The sequence below is a fragment of the Drosophila pseudoobscura genome, chromosome 3 (genome assembly GCF_009870125.1).
Source record: "Drosophila pseudoobscura strain MV-25-SWS-2005 chromosome 3, UCI_Dpse_MV25, whole genome shotgun sequence".
Classification (NCBI taxonomy): Eukaryota; Metazoa; Arthropoda; class Insecta; order Diptera; family Drosophilidae; genus Drosophila; species Drosophila pseudoobscura.
The window spans coordinates 13,693,580-13,708,405 of record NC_046680.1 but is presented as its reverse complement, the minus strand read 5'-3'; the positions used below and the strand labels follow the sequence as shown (position 1 = coordinate 13,708,405).

The 14,826-nt window shown below is 49.7% G+C and overlaps 1 protein-coding gene across 8 annotated transcripts; it reads right to left on the bottom strand.

The window, feature by feature from the left end:
* Positions 1-14,692, bottom strand: cora (erythrocyte membrane protein band 4.1 like coracle). 8 transcript variants are annotated; one of them, XM_033377632.1, is made up of 18 exons: positions 14,546-14,692; positions 14,046-14,285; positions 8,641-8,702; positions 8,133-8,319; positions 7,603-8,048; positions 7,390-7,542; positions 6,970-7,328; positions 6,774-6,904; positions 6,251-6,379; positions 5,913-5,930; positions 5,304-5,478; positions 5,198-5,247; positions 1,883-4,885; positions 1,431-1,652; positions 1,208-1,309; positions 933-1,094; positions 566-676; positions 1-498 (listed from the first exon to the last, which is right to left on the bottom strand). In XM_033377632.1, the coding sequence occupies exons 4-18, from the start codon at positions 8,277-8,279 to the stop codon at positions 433-435; spliced, it is 5,274 nt and encodes a 1,757-aa protein (XP_033233523.1). In that variant the 5' UTR covers positions 8,280-8,319; positions 8,641-8,702; positions 14,046-14,285; positions 14,546-14,692; the 3' UTR covers positions 1-432. The 8 variants fall into 8 exon arrangements, with proteins under 8 accessions (XP_033233523.1, XP_033233528.1, XP_033233526.1 ...); XM_033377637.1 differs by lacking the exon at positions 1,208-1,309; XM_033377635.1 differs by lacking the exon at positions 5,913-5,930.
* Between the last annotated feature and the right edge of the window lie 134 nt (positions 14,693-14,826).

Here is a 14,826-nt window from a genome sequence, read left to right as displayed (position 1 = left end):
TTTTGTGTGTACATTTAGGTTTTATTTTTGTATTTGAATGCAATCGTGGTTTACAATATATAGAGTTTCTTTTCAACGTTGCCTTGCACATTCAATATTTAATAATAAAGAGTAATTATAAACAACAGTTGTAATAAAAAAATAAAAATAATAAACATGTGGATGCATTTCTCATAGACGGTTGCGGATACGATACTTCAAAACTTCTTAGTGTTTATGTCATGTGGGTCATCAGCTCGTTATCGTTATAATATATAGATACTCGTATAGGTTGTATAAAAGGTGTACTGCATGTGCTGTGTATCTCGATTTTGTATTTGTAGTTGTAATTTTATGCGTGGGTCGGTGTATATGTTTGTTGTTGGGTTGAGTGTTGGTAGTGAGTGGGAGTGTGCTGTTTACTTCGAAAATCTTTAGAAATAGGTATAAAATCTACTGTGTTTGTTGTTGAATTTCAATCTTCTCGACTGTCATGTCCGGGTTCATGGCCGTCGCTTCCTGCAAAACAAAAGTACGTCATTGGATATCCAGTACACTTCCAGTATGTATTCCGCATAATACTCACTTGTATTGCCTCTGCCAAAGCTTTGTCATGATCGATCGGATCTCCGTCGGATTGAATGGTGATCTTCTGTTCCACACGGGTCTCAACAATCCCATCGCGTTCGGTTTTGTACTGTGAAGGAAGGATGTGATGATGTGAGTCAATAACCATCTGGTAAATCTGATTAGCGTGTTCTGTGGAAGATGCCTCAACCTGAACCCATTCGAACAAGGGACTGATGCATGGAATATAGTACAGTGGAGCGCGTACGAGCACAGGAAATTGGTTGTAGAGGGATTCGAGTAAAAGAGCCTACCTCTGAATACTTACGCACTCAGCGAATGGGGTCAGTGCCAGGGCTGGTCGTACTGGTCGTACAAGTACTTACGGTAATGGTTTCCACAGTGCGGGTTTTACTGCTCACGGTCTGGGTAGAGATGATTTCGCCGTGTCCCGAGTATCCGGGTGTGTCCTCGCCAAGCACCACCCGGGTGCTCTCCACATGGGGGCCAGTGGTTGTGGTCGCGGAGCTCGAGTAAAGCGGAGATTTCTGTCGAGAGAGTCGAGTCAATTCCAGAGATTAGAAACGAACATGCACACCTTACACTGCCTTAGGCTATGATTTTTAAGATAGTAGGTGGAGGGAGGGGATGCAAAACAAACCTGGTTGTCTGTGCGCACCACACTAGAACCATCATATGGTCCATCGATGGGCGTGCCCGAATCGCCCGAGCTGGTCGAGGAAACGCTGTCCCGTCTCTGATACTAAGTTACGCAAAACAGTCACAACAGCGAGGCAAATACAAATCAGGAAAGGAAAATCAAATCAATTCATGCAAAACGAAAAGTGCAGTCATGCGATCTTGGAGCCCATGATCGGTCTTACCTGGTCGCCGCTGGTTACCGTCGCCGTCGTCTTCACCTCCTGGGTGACGACGCGCTGTTGTTGCTTGGTGGGGTCGTGCGTGCGTGTGGTGGCGACGGTCTTCTCCTCCAGCTGCTCGGTCTTGGCGTTCTTGCCCAGATCCTCGTGCGTGGTGGCTGTGCGGGTGGTGACAGCGGTGGCCGTGACATAAGCGCCGCTCAGATCGGTTGGTGTTGCATCAGCCTACGGTAGTTGCGTGGATGATGGTGGGGTTAGTGCGTACAATTCAACAATATTAAACAGCAACAGCATCAGCAACAACAGTAACAACGACAGCAAATAGCAAAGAAAGAAAGTTCATGGAAACTTAAATGGAGGCATACGAAATAATTAGAAGCGTTAGAATAAAGGCGACAATAAAATACAGAGACAGAGAGAGTGAGAGTGAGAGGAAGAGTATATCCCTTGCTAACCTTGTGTTCCTGTGTCGAGAAGGTCACTTCGCCCGTGCCCAGGTTTCGGACCTCCTCCTCCACATTGTGTGTGACGCCGTCGTTGTTCTTGGTCAGCACCTGTTTCGTTGTCGTCTTCACTACGGTGGGCGTGCTCACTGGCTTCCCCAGCTTGGAGCTGGCGCCCGCCTGGCTTGGACTGCTTAGCACAATGTCTTTGACTGTATCGCTGCCATATTGCTGGGTCATATCGTCCTCCGAGCTGCCCTCGGAGTCACGGCGCAGTGCCCCCTTGCCAATGTGTTTGACGCCATCGAAGAACTGCTGACGGGTGATGGGCACCGTCTCTGTGGTGGTCTGCACTTGCGCCTGCTTGCCAAAGTGGGACGGATCGATCTGAGCGTAGTTGAGGATCAGTTTTCCCGTGACCGGGTCTGTTACGGCAGTGGCCGGGTCGATGTCTCCCGTGTTGGGGTCTATGTCGCCGTACTCGCTCTTTATGCGACCCGTCACGGGGTCAATTTCGCCGGTAAGGGTCATCGTATGTGTCACAGTGGTGCGGGCTCCGGCGAAACGGGGATCGTTGGGGTCGACCTGCACAATTTCACCAGTAACCGGGTCAATCATATTATAAACGTAAACGGTTTTGTTGAAGAACTTAAGAACACGCCCGGAGACGGGATCGATCTCGCAGGTCTCTGGGTCGATCTCCTCTGGGCGACCGCGCTCATCGGTCTTGGAAATGAGCAGGATGCGAACGATGACGATCTTTCCGGTCTTGGGGTCTACGCGAGCCAGCTTCGTGTACACCTCGCCGGACTCTGGATCCACCTGAGTGGCGGCGTACAGCGGTTCACCCGTGGCCTTGTCCACCTCGCCGGTGGCAGTGTAAATCTTTCCAGAAGTGGGCTCGATCTTGATCGTGTTGGGGTCTAGCTTGGTCTGTTTCTTGATCTCGTTGGTCTTGGGGTCCAGGTAGCCGTAGATGGTGATGACGTAGCCCGTCTTCGGGTCGACGCTGCTGGAAATGTATTGCTGCTCCTTGGTGCTGGGATCGCTGGCACCCGTGGGCACCCAGATCTGGTTCGACTTGGGATCCACAATGATGTCTTTGTCCTTGGCGGCGCTGACCTGTGCAATGGGTGCCTTAGTTGCGGGATCTACGCGCTGCTGCACGATCCTCAGCGAGATTATCCTGGCATAGTCCTTGTCCGGCTTGTTGTTCTTGGGGTTGATCTGGTTCTTCAGCACAATCTGGCCGGTGGCAGGCTCGATCTTAATGTCACGCGTCACTGTCTTACCCGACTTCGGGTCGTTGAAGGTGATCGTGTGCTTAACCAGATCGATCTGGCCGTACTTCGTATCGATCTTGCCAGCCTTCGGGTCGAACTGACCACCGGAAGTCTCCACCTGAGCTGTCTTTGCATCGATGATGTTCTTCTTCGAATCGAACTTGCCGGCCAGCGAGGTGACCTCCACTATCGGGTCGATTTGCTGGCCCACTTCGATCAAGCGGCCTTGGCTGGTATCAATCTTGTTGGTCTTAGGATCGATGACACCCAAAATGGTGATCTGGCCAGTGCCTGGATCGACCTTGACGTTCTTGCTCACCACGATCTTTCCGGACTTGGGATCGATGGCCTTCAGTTCTCCCGTGCGGGTATTAATCTCTCCGTACTTGGTATCCAGCAGGCCAGTATCCAAATTCAGGACTCCCAGAGAACGCTCAACCTCCCCGTTGACGGTATCGATCTTGCCGGTGGCGGGATCAATGCGGCTGGTGATCACCGTCAGCTCCACCACCGGATTGTCTTGCGGGGTTATGCACACAATCTGGCCAAGCGTGTCATCAAGGCGTCCAGTCTTTGGATCTGCTACACCGGAAACCAAGTGCAGGTTGCCCGTTTTTATGTCTACATCGCCCTGGAACAGCTCCTTCTTTCCCGTCTTAGTGTTGAGGGCCTCCAAGGTGCCCTTCTTTGGGTCAATCACACCATACTTGGTATCGATACGTCCAGTAGCTGGATCCAGGATCCCTGTCGAGTGTTCAATCGTTCCGTTTTCGGCATCAATGCGTTTTGTAGCTGGATCATACTTCGAGGTAATGACCATTATCTTCACGCGCTTCTTCTTAGGCTTAGCAGCGGCTGCTGCGGCTGCTGTTGCTGCTGCACCAGCTGCTGCACCTGCTCCTGCTCCGGCAACCACACCAGGACCAGTTTTTGTGGGCGAGCCAGGCTTCTTAGCACCTCCAGCACCAGCAGCTCCAGCAGCACCAGTCGCACCAGCATCACCCAAGCCCACGTAGCCAGGCTCCTTGTTGTAGCGCTGAGACTCAAGGAAATCTGATGTCGGATCAGATATGGGCTTATAGCTGCCCGGTGCCCCGGAGGAGTAGCCCTGAGGACCCTTGGTTGGGGAATAGGAGCGCTTCTGGGCATCGCTCAGGGGTACAGCGGCGGCATCCACAGCACTGCCCTGGAGCTTGGCTCTGGTAGTTGGCGATAGATTGCCGTCTTGCAGGAGCTTGGCCCTGGACTTGGGCGACAGTTGGCCGCGGTTCAGCTTGTCCTGGGTGCGGGGTGACAGCTGTCCAGCTTTGAGCTTCTCGGCCGTCTCCTTCAGGGCATTCTCGTTGCCCGGAGCATAGTTGAAGGCCAAGCCGATCTTCTTCTGCTGTGACGTCGGCGACAGCTGCTCTTGACCATCGGCACCAAGGTTCTTGGCATTGGGATCCTGGTCGTAGCGGAAGCCGCCCGGTGTGTAGGATTTGCGTGTGGGGCTAGTGTTGCCGTCGGCACCCACGGCGTACTCATAGGGACGTGTGACGCCGGGAGTCGCCGAACCGCGATTCTTGGCGGCATTTTTGTTGGCCTCATCCTGTTCCTGCTCGCCGAGACCCGAAGTAACTACCAGACCAAGTCGACCCACTTCTTTGTCCTTGTCCTTTCCGGACTTGTCCTTGCCATCCTTCGATGGTGAACCGCTCTTGCTCTTGCGACCCGAGGAGAATATGCCAACGCCCTGGTCGTATGTGACGGCCCCAAATGGCGACAAATCAAAAGTTTCAAACATAAAACGAAAGATAAATTGGAGGGGAGAAAACAAAATTAAAATTCGTACACAACGTAAATAATAATAAGGATAACTTAAGATCGATTCGGATTATCTACAAACTATCGAAACTTACGGGTAAAACTTAAATGAGGTGTTTGGGGTATGGTTGGGGTGGAATGGGATGGGATATGTACACAAGGTCGAGCGCATTCAGTGCGAGTCTATCCCTTAGCTTACGAGTTACGAGACTTAATATCTAAACATCGGATGGATACTTACACGTCTGCCGGACTTGTCGGACTTGTTGGAGTCGTTCAGCTCGTCGTTGCCTAAACAATTGCAGAAGAGTGAGACTTAATTTATGTTCCATCTCAAAGATACTCACCATTGACTCCCGACCCTGCAGCGGCAGCGGCAGCAGCAGCAGCGGCTGCGGCTGCCTTGGCCGCCTTCTCTGCCCTCTTCTTCTCATCCAGATCTCTCTTCTCCTTCTCCTTGCGTTCTTTCTCTTCCTTCTCCTTGAGCTTCTTCTCTCGGAGCTTGGCCTCCTTCTCCTCGTCCTGCGGGAAGTGAGAAATAAGTTAGAGAACATTCCAAAACCGTGGACGCAATAGACGGAATAGACGAATTTTCGGGATAAAAGGCAACATGCTGTGCAATATAAGGGCGGGGGCTTGCTACACAAAAATAAATGAAGATGATTATATACAAGCGTGGAAATTGCTATGGGGATGTGAGGACTTGCTTATGCACTACTTGCTCAATGATTGTTTTGTGTAGACTGTACTTGTTTGGCCTGCAGTGGGTTAAATGGTATTTACAGCTTGGGAAAGGTGGGGGGATATTGACGCCACAAAATACGAAAAAAATATAGATAAACACTCAAAGAAGTCGGATATCAAGATAGAGTAAATGAATGCACACAGAAAAGGATTTAAGGACTACAATTGACGGCACAGTTAGGAGGTTTTTTTTTTGTTTGTACAGAAATTACCATCTCAAGATCAAGGAACTGCGCATTCAGTGGTTACCGGGATTTGGGAAAGTCGTTTATGAAATCAAAGCAAAAAAAATAAATTAATATGTTCACAAGATTGATAAAATACAATAATATATAACAATATATAGATATAGAGAGAGATATATATGCAAGTGGTAAGCCCTGAACGGAACAAATAAACCTCGGGGGAGTCTTCAAATAAAATCCTTTCATACTTAAGCTCACAACATTCGATAAGCAGAGAGTTCAAAGCCGAAAAGAAGTAAATTAGGAGAAATCGAGGGAAGTAATCGATTCTGATACGGTTTAGGTAGAAAAGTGTTCACGTTAACCTGAACTTGGGGCGACAGTTCGATCTCGGCGGAGCCTGCGTCGGCCGCCTCGATGCGGGGCTCGTAGTCACCCTCGAGGGAGCTCTGCGAGGAGGCCGAACCTGTGCCGGTGCTCGATTGGCGTATTAACTGGTTAGTTTTTGGGGGATGTACGATTCGGGGTTTTAGTATGGAGTGGTAGGGCGAGTCAGTTCAGGCCACAAAGGGGGCAGGCAGAATTACGAGCACATCATTATCATTATCGTTATCGTTATCATTATCATTATCATGGATGGTGGGTCACCAGAGACGAAGGCCAAGACGAAGATGTACACCATGTTGTTGTATCGGTATTTAGTGGTTGTAAGTGCGTGTGCGTGTGTTTGTTTGGTTTGGTTTGTGAGTGAGTTAGTAACAAACCGAGAAGAAAGTACAAAAAATATTTTGTTAAGTCCGAAAATCGTTAAACACGGTCATCTCATCTCAAGCTAAGGTCAAGCTAGGCAAGTGCCAGCCGGAATCCTCAGTCAGCAGCGTCAGTTACCTTGTCCTTCTTGTTCTTTATGGGACTGCGGCTGTGCGCGTCCGCATCATTTCCTCGGTCAGCCCGGTCTCCTCTATGGTCCAGGGTGCTGCTCTTCCGAGCCACCTTTTCCTTCTCGGCCATGGCGAGCGCTAAATGGGAATGGAAAGAGAGACATCAAAACTGCGATATAGCGATATAGCTAGTCAAGTCCTACCGTCCATGCTGCGCGACGTGAGGCGCGCCCCCGATAGGGTTCGGTCAAACTTGGGCGCCGTACGGTCCACGGGCGTGGCCCTAGTCTCGTATTGGGTGCGTCCCTTGTAGCGGTACTTCGACCCGAACCTGGGGAACATGGTGGACTTATTGTCCGGCTCTGGCGTCATCAGGCGGAAGAAGGTGTGATGCTCCACACAGGACTTCCACAGCTTTTTGGCGGCCCGATGGTTGGCAAGCTTAAAACCAATGGTCGATTCGTACTGCTCGAATTCGCCCGGTCGTATCTTGATGTAGAAGTGGTGACGCTTGTACGAGATCTTCAAGATCTTGGGCCAAGCGAAGCGGTTGATGCGCAGTCTGCAAGCGAAAGAGACGACGAATTAGCGAAATGTTGGGCTTCAGTTTGAGAGGCTCTCACTTGTCGCGGTAGACCAGCAAACCGGAGGCACAGACGCCCAGCATAATGTCCACTCCCTCGGAGTCCTTGGCCGGGTGCAGGTCCACGCCGTACATGGCCAGCTTCTTGGCGTTTTCCAGGTAATGCAACTCAGCCTCGGCAGGCGATTGGCCCCTGAAAGAGTAGGATTTGTTAGATGATGCCCAGCACCAGCTTTGAATGCGTTTCACTCACTTGTGGGTCTTGTGCAAGTCCATGACTTTTTCCTCGAGCTCCGGCGTTTGATTGGGAGCAATTTTGAAGTCTTTCAGATAGGCGCGAGTGGGCATATCCTTGGCATCGTAGTCGCCCATCTCCGACTGGACCAGATACGAGCCGAGCAGAGCGTGGGTGACAAAGGTGCATGGCAGCCTGCCCTCCAGGATGTCGTTGCGCACCTGCAGGCACAGGTGGTAGCGCGTGATGTCTTCCTGCAGCTGCGACGGCTCCGGGGGATAGAACTTCACGGCAAACGACAGGGGCCACGGGTCTGTGCGAAAGAACTTCGCCACGGGCTTCTCCAAGTCCAGCCAAGTGCGCAGGTCTGTGGGGGTCTCATAGGTCAGACCGAAGTAATCCTTCTCAATGATGTTCAGGCCGGCACAGATGGAGTTCACCAAGTCGCGACCCTTGGCCTTCCGCTGTGTGTGTGTGTGATTGAAATATGCCATTGATGATTGCCATTGCGATAAGTCGTGCTTGCAGGAATATGTATATATACTTACATCAATGGTCACGTCCAGAATGGACCCATCGAGGAGGGTAACGCGGGCTAGAGCGGCCTTTGAGAACGTCGACGAGTTGCTCTTTGGCTTGCTCTTGGTCGGCGTTTCCGGCTCAGCGGGCGCGGACGGTTTAATTTCCGCTGGCATCTTTCTCTTCTGGGGGGCTACGCCAGCAGCTTGGAGGACGCTGCAAGCAAGGGAAAACTTTAGTTGGTGCAACAGTCGATGCCCCTGGCTCCCAGCACAAGGGGACGGCCGGATGTGCCCACTCCTTCTGGTCGTGTGTGGGCGCCCTCGCTCATTAGGCGTCTGCAGCTAGAGCGTAAAACATGCCATAAAGTTGCTCAATTTGCCTGGCGCCAGTTCGTAAACAAAATGGGGCACAGACCAGCAAGGAAGCAACCAGCTAGCAGGGGTTTCAACCCTCGGGGGCAGCCAGCGCTGGTGCCGGGGCGACTATGATGTCATGCGAAGACATGTCGCTGGCGGGGCTCTAGTCGGTACTTACTTGAAGCTGGCTCAGTAGTTTCTCTGCAACAGCTCCCAGTGATTTAGCGCTTTGTCGGGGAGCTGCAAAGATGGGGAAGTCGAGAAAAGGCCCATTAAATGTTGAATTGCAATGGTTAAAGTTTAACTAGCGAAAGCCACAGCCGCATGCCATTCCCTCTAACAAGTGCAGACAGAAACGAGTTGCGTACTCGTAAAGCTTTCAAGCCAGGCCATAAACAGCACATCAGTCCGCACTCGCAGATCTATGGCTGAAGATTCCCAGGTCCTAACTAGTGCTGGTGTATGCCTGAAGCGAGGCCTGAGCGGACTTTCAGCGGAAGTCCTTTGCAAAAGCTGAAAGTCAAATGATCTTTTCAAGCTCACGTTTCTTGAAGTTCAGCAATGACAGACGTTGGATACAATCGAATACGATTATGTCTGCGTGTATGTGGGTGTGTGTGTGTGTGTTTTGTGTTATATAAGCCGGCAAGTCGGGGCTGCGTCATGTTCTACTTCTTATCCCATTCCGTTCCCATTCGCATTCACCCGTTCCCGTTCCGTTTGCGGTTTACGTTTAGCGGGACTTGAAATTGTGAAACGTCGCTATCGCTGTGCTCTCTCCGAGCTCTGGGCTGGCCCCACCCAGAGAAGCCTCTTGAAGCCTTCAATCAACGCTGATTGAGGCCTTAGTTAACGGGAAAGGAATGAAAGTCAATTGGCAGAAGATGCACCGACCGATTGCACTGCGAGTTCAATTTAGTGTTTAATTGATTTCGAATGGGGTATACCACGATGCCAAGGAGTGGGGGTACGGCACGAGTATTCACTGAGAGAAAAAGAGCTAGCTGAACCAGTTTTGCAGAGTTTTATTGATGGGCCAGACTTACAGGCACAGCTGCGGAGAACGACTATTTCCAGCGATCCAAAATATACAATATAAACGCAAAAACAAAGTCTCAAAGAACATCGCAACACAATTTCAATTTCGGACAACGGACAGCATGGACAGCACGGACGGGGGGCGACAGCACGACCCCAAAGAGAATAAACTCTGGTGGCGTCATCGTGCGTTCAAAATTATACGAAAACTCACAAAAAAATATGTATGTTGAGAAGCAGACCAGCAGACCCAGAACCAGAAAAGCAGACAAACATCTAATTTATTGTATTTTATTTATTTTTTTTCTTCTGTATATCACGAGGAGCATGTGTATGTATGTATGTGTATGTAAGTGTGTCTGTTTGGCTCTATATAGCATTATTTCGGCTGTTCTGTGCTGTGTGTTTATTCCCATAGTTGAAGGTTGCGCATACGCAATGTTGACATCATCGAGAGAAGGTTGCAATTGTTGGATTGCTGTTACTGGTACTCGTAATTGCAATTCGCTTGGATTGGCTTCGATTCGATTGAGAGCGGTAGCGAGATGTGACTGAGGGCACACTTGAGTGATCATCGCCGACCGGTGAATCAGCCTCATTATCTCCGGGCACCGCATTGCAAATTTGTTTGGCAGCAAATCCAAAACAAATCGAGCAGATAGCATGTAATACTTGTGCACGAGCATGTTCCTTATGCTCGTATCGCATTAACGATGACATCATCAACGTCGCAGCGTCAGAATATGCCATGAAATCGAGAGCTATTTCTAGAGTATATTGAAATATTTGCAAGAGGTGCCGACACCCAAAAAACAGAAGAGAACAGCATTCGCTTCAATTGAAGGGGGTCGAGGTGAAATCCATCAAGTGCGAGAGCCAGAAGCTGGCTCTGGGCGATTGTCTAATCATGACGGCGATGCTGTAGTCGGGGTGCGAATAGATACATCTGTATGAAAGAGACTCGGATGGACGGACAAACAATGCGGCACGTATGCGCTGTGCATACACATGTAGAAGAATATTTCTGTATACATATTATGAATGTAACAAAGTTCCATCCACATACAATGAACAGCACAACAAAAGATTCCCCTAGCCCTCGCCCTCGCCGGTCATCACAATTGAGACTGCCACTCTCGAGTGCTTCTGGGCGTAGTCTGCTTCTGCTGCGTCTGCTCCTCCTTAATTAAGTTTCATTTAATACAACTTAAATCAAATTCAATTTGCATTGGGTCTGTGCAAACAAACGCTTGCCGAAGGGGGGAGAGTATGAATGACGGATAACTGGTGTATCTCTAGATATTACTCATTTCATTTCATTCACTGCTCACACTCCACTCGACAGTCTGTCATCATATTATGTCACCTGGCGGTGCCGTCATGACAGTTTACAGGGTATGCGGAGAACTCCTCGGGACCCCTGCCCGGATTCTGAATGAACTTTCGCTTTAAGCCCATTAGCATTAAGCATTTCCTCGCCGGTAAAATGCACAAAACTAGTCGGACTTGCCATTTTCCAAACTCAACGAACCGTTGCCAATAAATTGTGTCTAAAATGTGCTGCTATTCAAAGTGGCTTTTTGACAGGCTAGTGCTCAACATCCGTCCGTCCATAAACATGGCCCCGCTTCCGCGAGCAGAGATCTTTGGGAGTTTGGGAGTTATTTCTGGACTCACGCAACACTGAAAGTTCCACTGGAGTTCACGGGGTCTCTCTGGTTTCTTTTTTGCTGCTTTCTTGGGGTGCGAGCTAGGGGAAATCGAATGAGAAACGCGTAAACATTCGCGCCTTCTGGACGTGCGTGTATGTGGGTCAATCAATACAGTCGGCAAGAGGGTGTGTTCTGTCTTGGGAAACTCGGTGACTTATCGGCAGAGCGGAACTGCATTTGTGTGAGCCGTGCAGGAAGGCGACTCAGGCGCCCCGATAAGCCAGATCCGTTCCCATTTCGCAACCGTATCGAGCACCAGCCTGGGGCCTGCAGCGGGGATGACCACGAAGTGTAATCGCTGGCCATCGACAAATGTGGACCGAGCTGACGAGATGGGTTTCTTGTCATCGCCTGCCACTTTTGGCCAGCTCAAGTGGCAGCTTTACCCAGTGTCGGTTGGCTAATTACCAGCATGATCTGATCGGCGTTCGCTGACAGCTAGCACCACCGCGAGAGACCCTCACGTCACCCACACACCCGTACTCTGTCAATAGCTATTTAAAGCACTCGACTCCATTTGGCCAACGAACTCTGAATGCAGTCGATGCTGCTGTTGCTGCTGTTGCTGCCACTGCCGCACCCACATCACCGCAATTTGATTTCTGCTCATCCGGAATGGGAGGGCGGAGCGCGACTAGGGCTGGGAGCAAGGCTCGGCAAGTAAACAGCCGCCACAGTGGATAATTTTGTCCACTTCAGCGATTTTCACATAAATCATAGACCTATGGACGTCCCGCCAGCGACACAACCGCCGTTCCAGAACAAAAGTAAAAATCGATGCGACAACAAATAAAAACAGAATGCAAAATGATGGGGGGGCGCACGGAAGGAGGCAGAGTAGCTGGAAGCGAGCTGGAAAAGCTGCCTTCCGTCTGATTGAGTTTGTTGACAGATTAGATTGGTTCCATGGGCAGAGCGGAGGGATAAGGGGGGTTGCTAGAGTGAGCTAAGAATACGAGAGAATCATCCTATATTTCGATTACACTTTCGGACTCGTGGAGATCTCCCCATCGATGCGATCTTGCCACTCTGGCCCGTGGCCTAAAACATCAGTTTACAATGCAATTGAATTCTCTCTTCGAGCTGCTCTCTCTCTCTCTCTCACTGTCTCTCTCTCTCTGGAGAACCCTCTCTGGTGAGCTTCTAACGCTCCCAGACACACCTTGTTGCCTCTCCGCCAACGAATTCAGGTTTTCCATTCCATTCCACTCTCTGACTTGTCTCTGATTCCGACTTTTGTTGTTTGGCCATGTTTGCGTGCTGCCAAGTCGTTAGCTAGCGCTCTCGCTCTCCCTCTCAACCAATCTCTCTCCCTCTTTCTGTCACTCCGAGTATGCTCGGATTTTATGATAATTTTCTACTTGCTTCGTAGCTCGTTTTTGTTGTACAGTTATTAGCATGAAGTCGCTGGCACTCTCCTCACCTCAGTGCCAGCTCCAGTCCCAGGCCCAGCTGCAGGTCTAGCGCTCGTTTGCTTTGCTCGGCTGCTTTATCTGTTTGTCTGCTGTGCAGCCAATTTCTTGGCTTGCAACCGGTTTCTAATGCAAGCTCCACTTCGCTCTCTCGCTGCTCGCTTCTCTCCGTCTGGCTTCCACTTATGTACATATGTATGTATGTACATTGCATGAAGAAGTCTTTATGTTAATGTCTACAACTATTTGGGTCAAAGCCCAGAGCTCTCCAGCCCCTTTCGCGGTCGCTGCCACGTAAACAACTTCTTGCCAGGCCCGGCTCCGCCCCCCGAACAACCGTTGGCAAGTCAACGCCCCAGGTTTTCCGGGGATTGTGAAAATGGTCTTGGTCTTCGATGACGCATGGCTGAGGAGGCAGGGGCACAGTCACCTGCCATTCATAACTCATAACTATACACACGCATGGCCTTTGTTTTGGTGGCTATCTTATCAGCCGCATTCTAGCCGTGTTCCCCTAGTTGTACGGTACGGCTAAAGGCTTTGCAGTTTTCCTGCTATGCTAGGCCTTCGATATCGAAATGCCAATGCGAAAACCCGCTCAATGGTTGATAAGCAGTTGGAAACCTGCCCGACGGCGCGCCGATCGATTCCCATGGCCCCAGGCGATCTATTTTGGTCCCAGTGACGTCGACATGGTAGCCCCTATAAAGCGACAGACGTGGGACAAATGGAACACGCAGTTGGATGGGATCTATCCACCCTGTGGAATATGTCGCATTCCAAAATTACAAACGCCTCTATGTATAGATACGCACACGGGCGGCACAAATTGCTTTCAGATACATTTGTATCTGATCGGTGTTGTGGAACGTTTCCTTGACTACCACTGCCCAATTGGAACCCTCCCCTGTTGCAATGCCTCTGGCTGGCGGCACAGCAAATGGCAAAATGCGAAGGAACTGAGGAAAACACAAAATTCGGTAAAGGAAAAGTGGAGTAAGGCGAGACAACAGTAACAGCAACAGCAACAGTGTGGGACGAATACACGCGTACAGTGGACAAAACAAGAAACGGAAAGAATACCGTGCCAAAAGATACTCGGAAAGCTTGATAGCTCACAGATACAGATGCAGATACAAATACAAGCGCTACAACTACAACTATGGCCAAAAAACAACTCTCTCCCTCTCTTTGGCTCTGTCGGAGAGCGGCTCTCTCAGCCCGTGTATGTGTCTGTGAGTGAGTGGCTATGAAGTCATTCTGGCCCAAGCGTATATGTGTGTGTCGGAAACATAAAATGAGACCGAAACGGAGACGGAGACCGAAAGCCACAGAAAACTCCCGACCACAGCCCAAAAAATAAAAAAAATCTAAGCAGCCCAGCAAAAGGCGCGATTCTGGTGAAACTTTCAGATACTCACCAAGAAGTCGTCGCTCTAGAATCCTTTTGATAATCCACGGGAAGGATACGTAGATGAAGATGGCTCTGTGGCTGTGGTTTAGCTGTTTTTTCTTGTTTTCACTTTCACCAACTGCTTTTCCCGATCTCAATTCGATTCGATTCCTACTGCACTCACACAAGCTTATGCAAATAAACAAATTCTTGGACACTTTTTTCTTTTGAACGCGAAAAAAGATAATTTGTTGTTGTCGTTGAATACCTGTTGAAATTTTACGTGAGTTTGAGTGAGTAATAGAGACTAGAGTGAAAGAGAGCGATAGACAGGGGGAGCGAGGGTGGGAATATAGGCGTGGGCGAGTGGGAGAACTAGAAAACTGCACGGAAAGTGGTAGCTAACAAATTAATTTCCAATTTATTTTTAAACACACTGGCGAATTGCGCGCTTTTCTATTCGCAATGGGGATCTTGGGATCGGATCGCAGATGCTTCTCGGCCAAGTGCTGGCAACCCGAAACGTACCGTCTTTAATAATATTCGAGTAGGCCCAAACCCAACCGTTCGGATTCGCAGTTGAAAAAATATTGGGAGAGCAAAAGATTGAGATACTTCACTGAAACGCAAAACTGAGCATGGCTCTCTCTTGGTTTGTTTCTCACGGTCTTCTTTGAGGGTGGTTCGCTAGCCCATGGTAAATTCTTTCAGAAGGTACGGTGTTAGGTGCATTCGAACGCATGGTAAATGGTATAACTAAATTAGGCGTTCAATAATATTAATTCCAGTGCGTTTTTTATGGTTTAAAA

Excerpts from the sequence above, each read along its gene's own strand:
- cora (XM_033377632.1), bottom strand. The coding sequence starts at position 8,279 with ATGCCAGCGGAAATTAAACCGTCCGCGCCCGCTGAGCCGGAAACGCCG. Across the intron at positions 6,905-6,969 it reads CACGTCGCGCAGCATGGACG|CGCTCGCCATGGCCGAGAAG; the intron begins GTAGGACTTGAC and ends ATTCCCATTTAG. Across the intron at positions 677-932 it reads GCACTGTGGAAACCATTACC|TACAAAACCGAACGCGATGG; the intron begins GTAAGTACTTGT and ends CTTCCTTCACAG.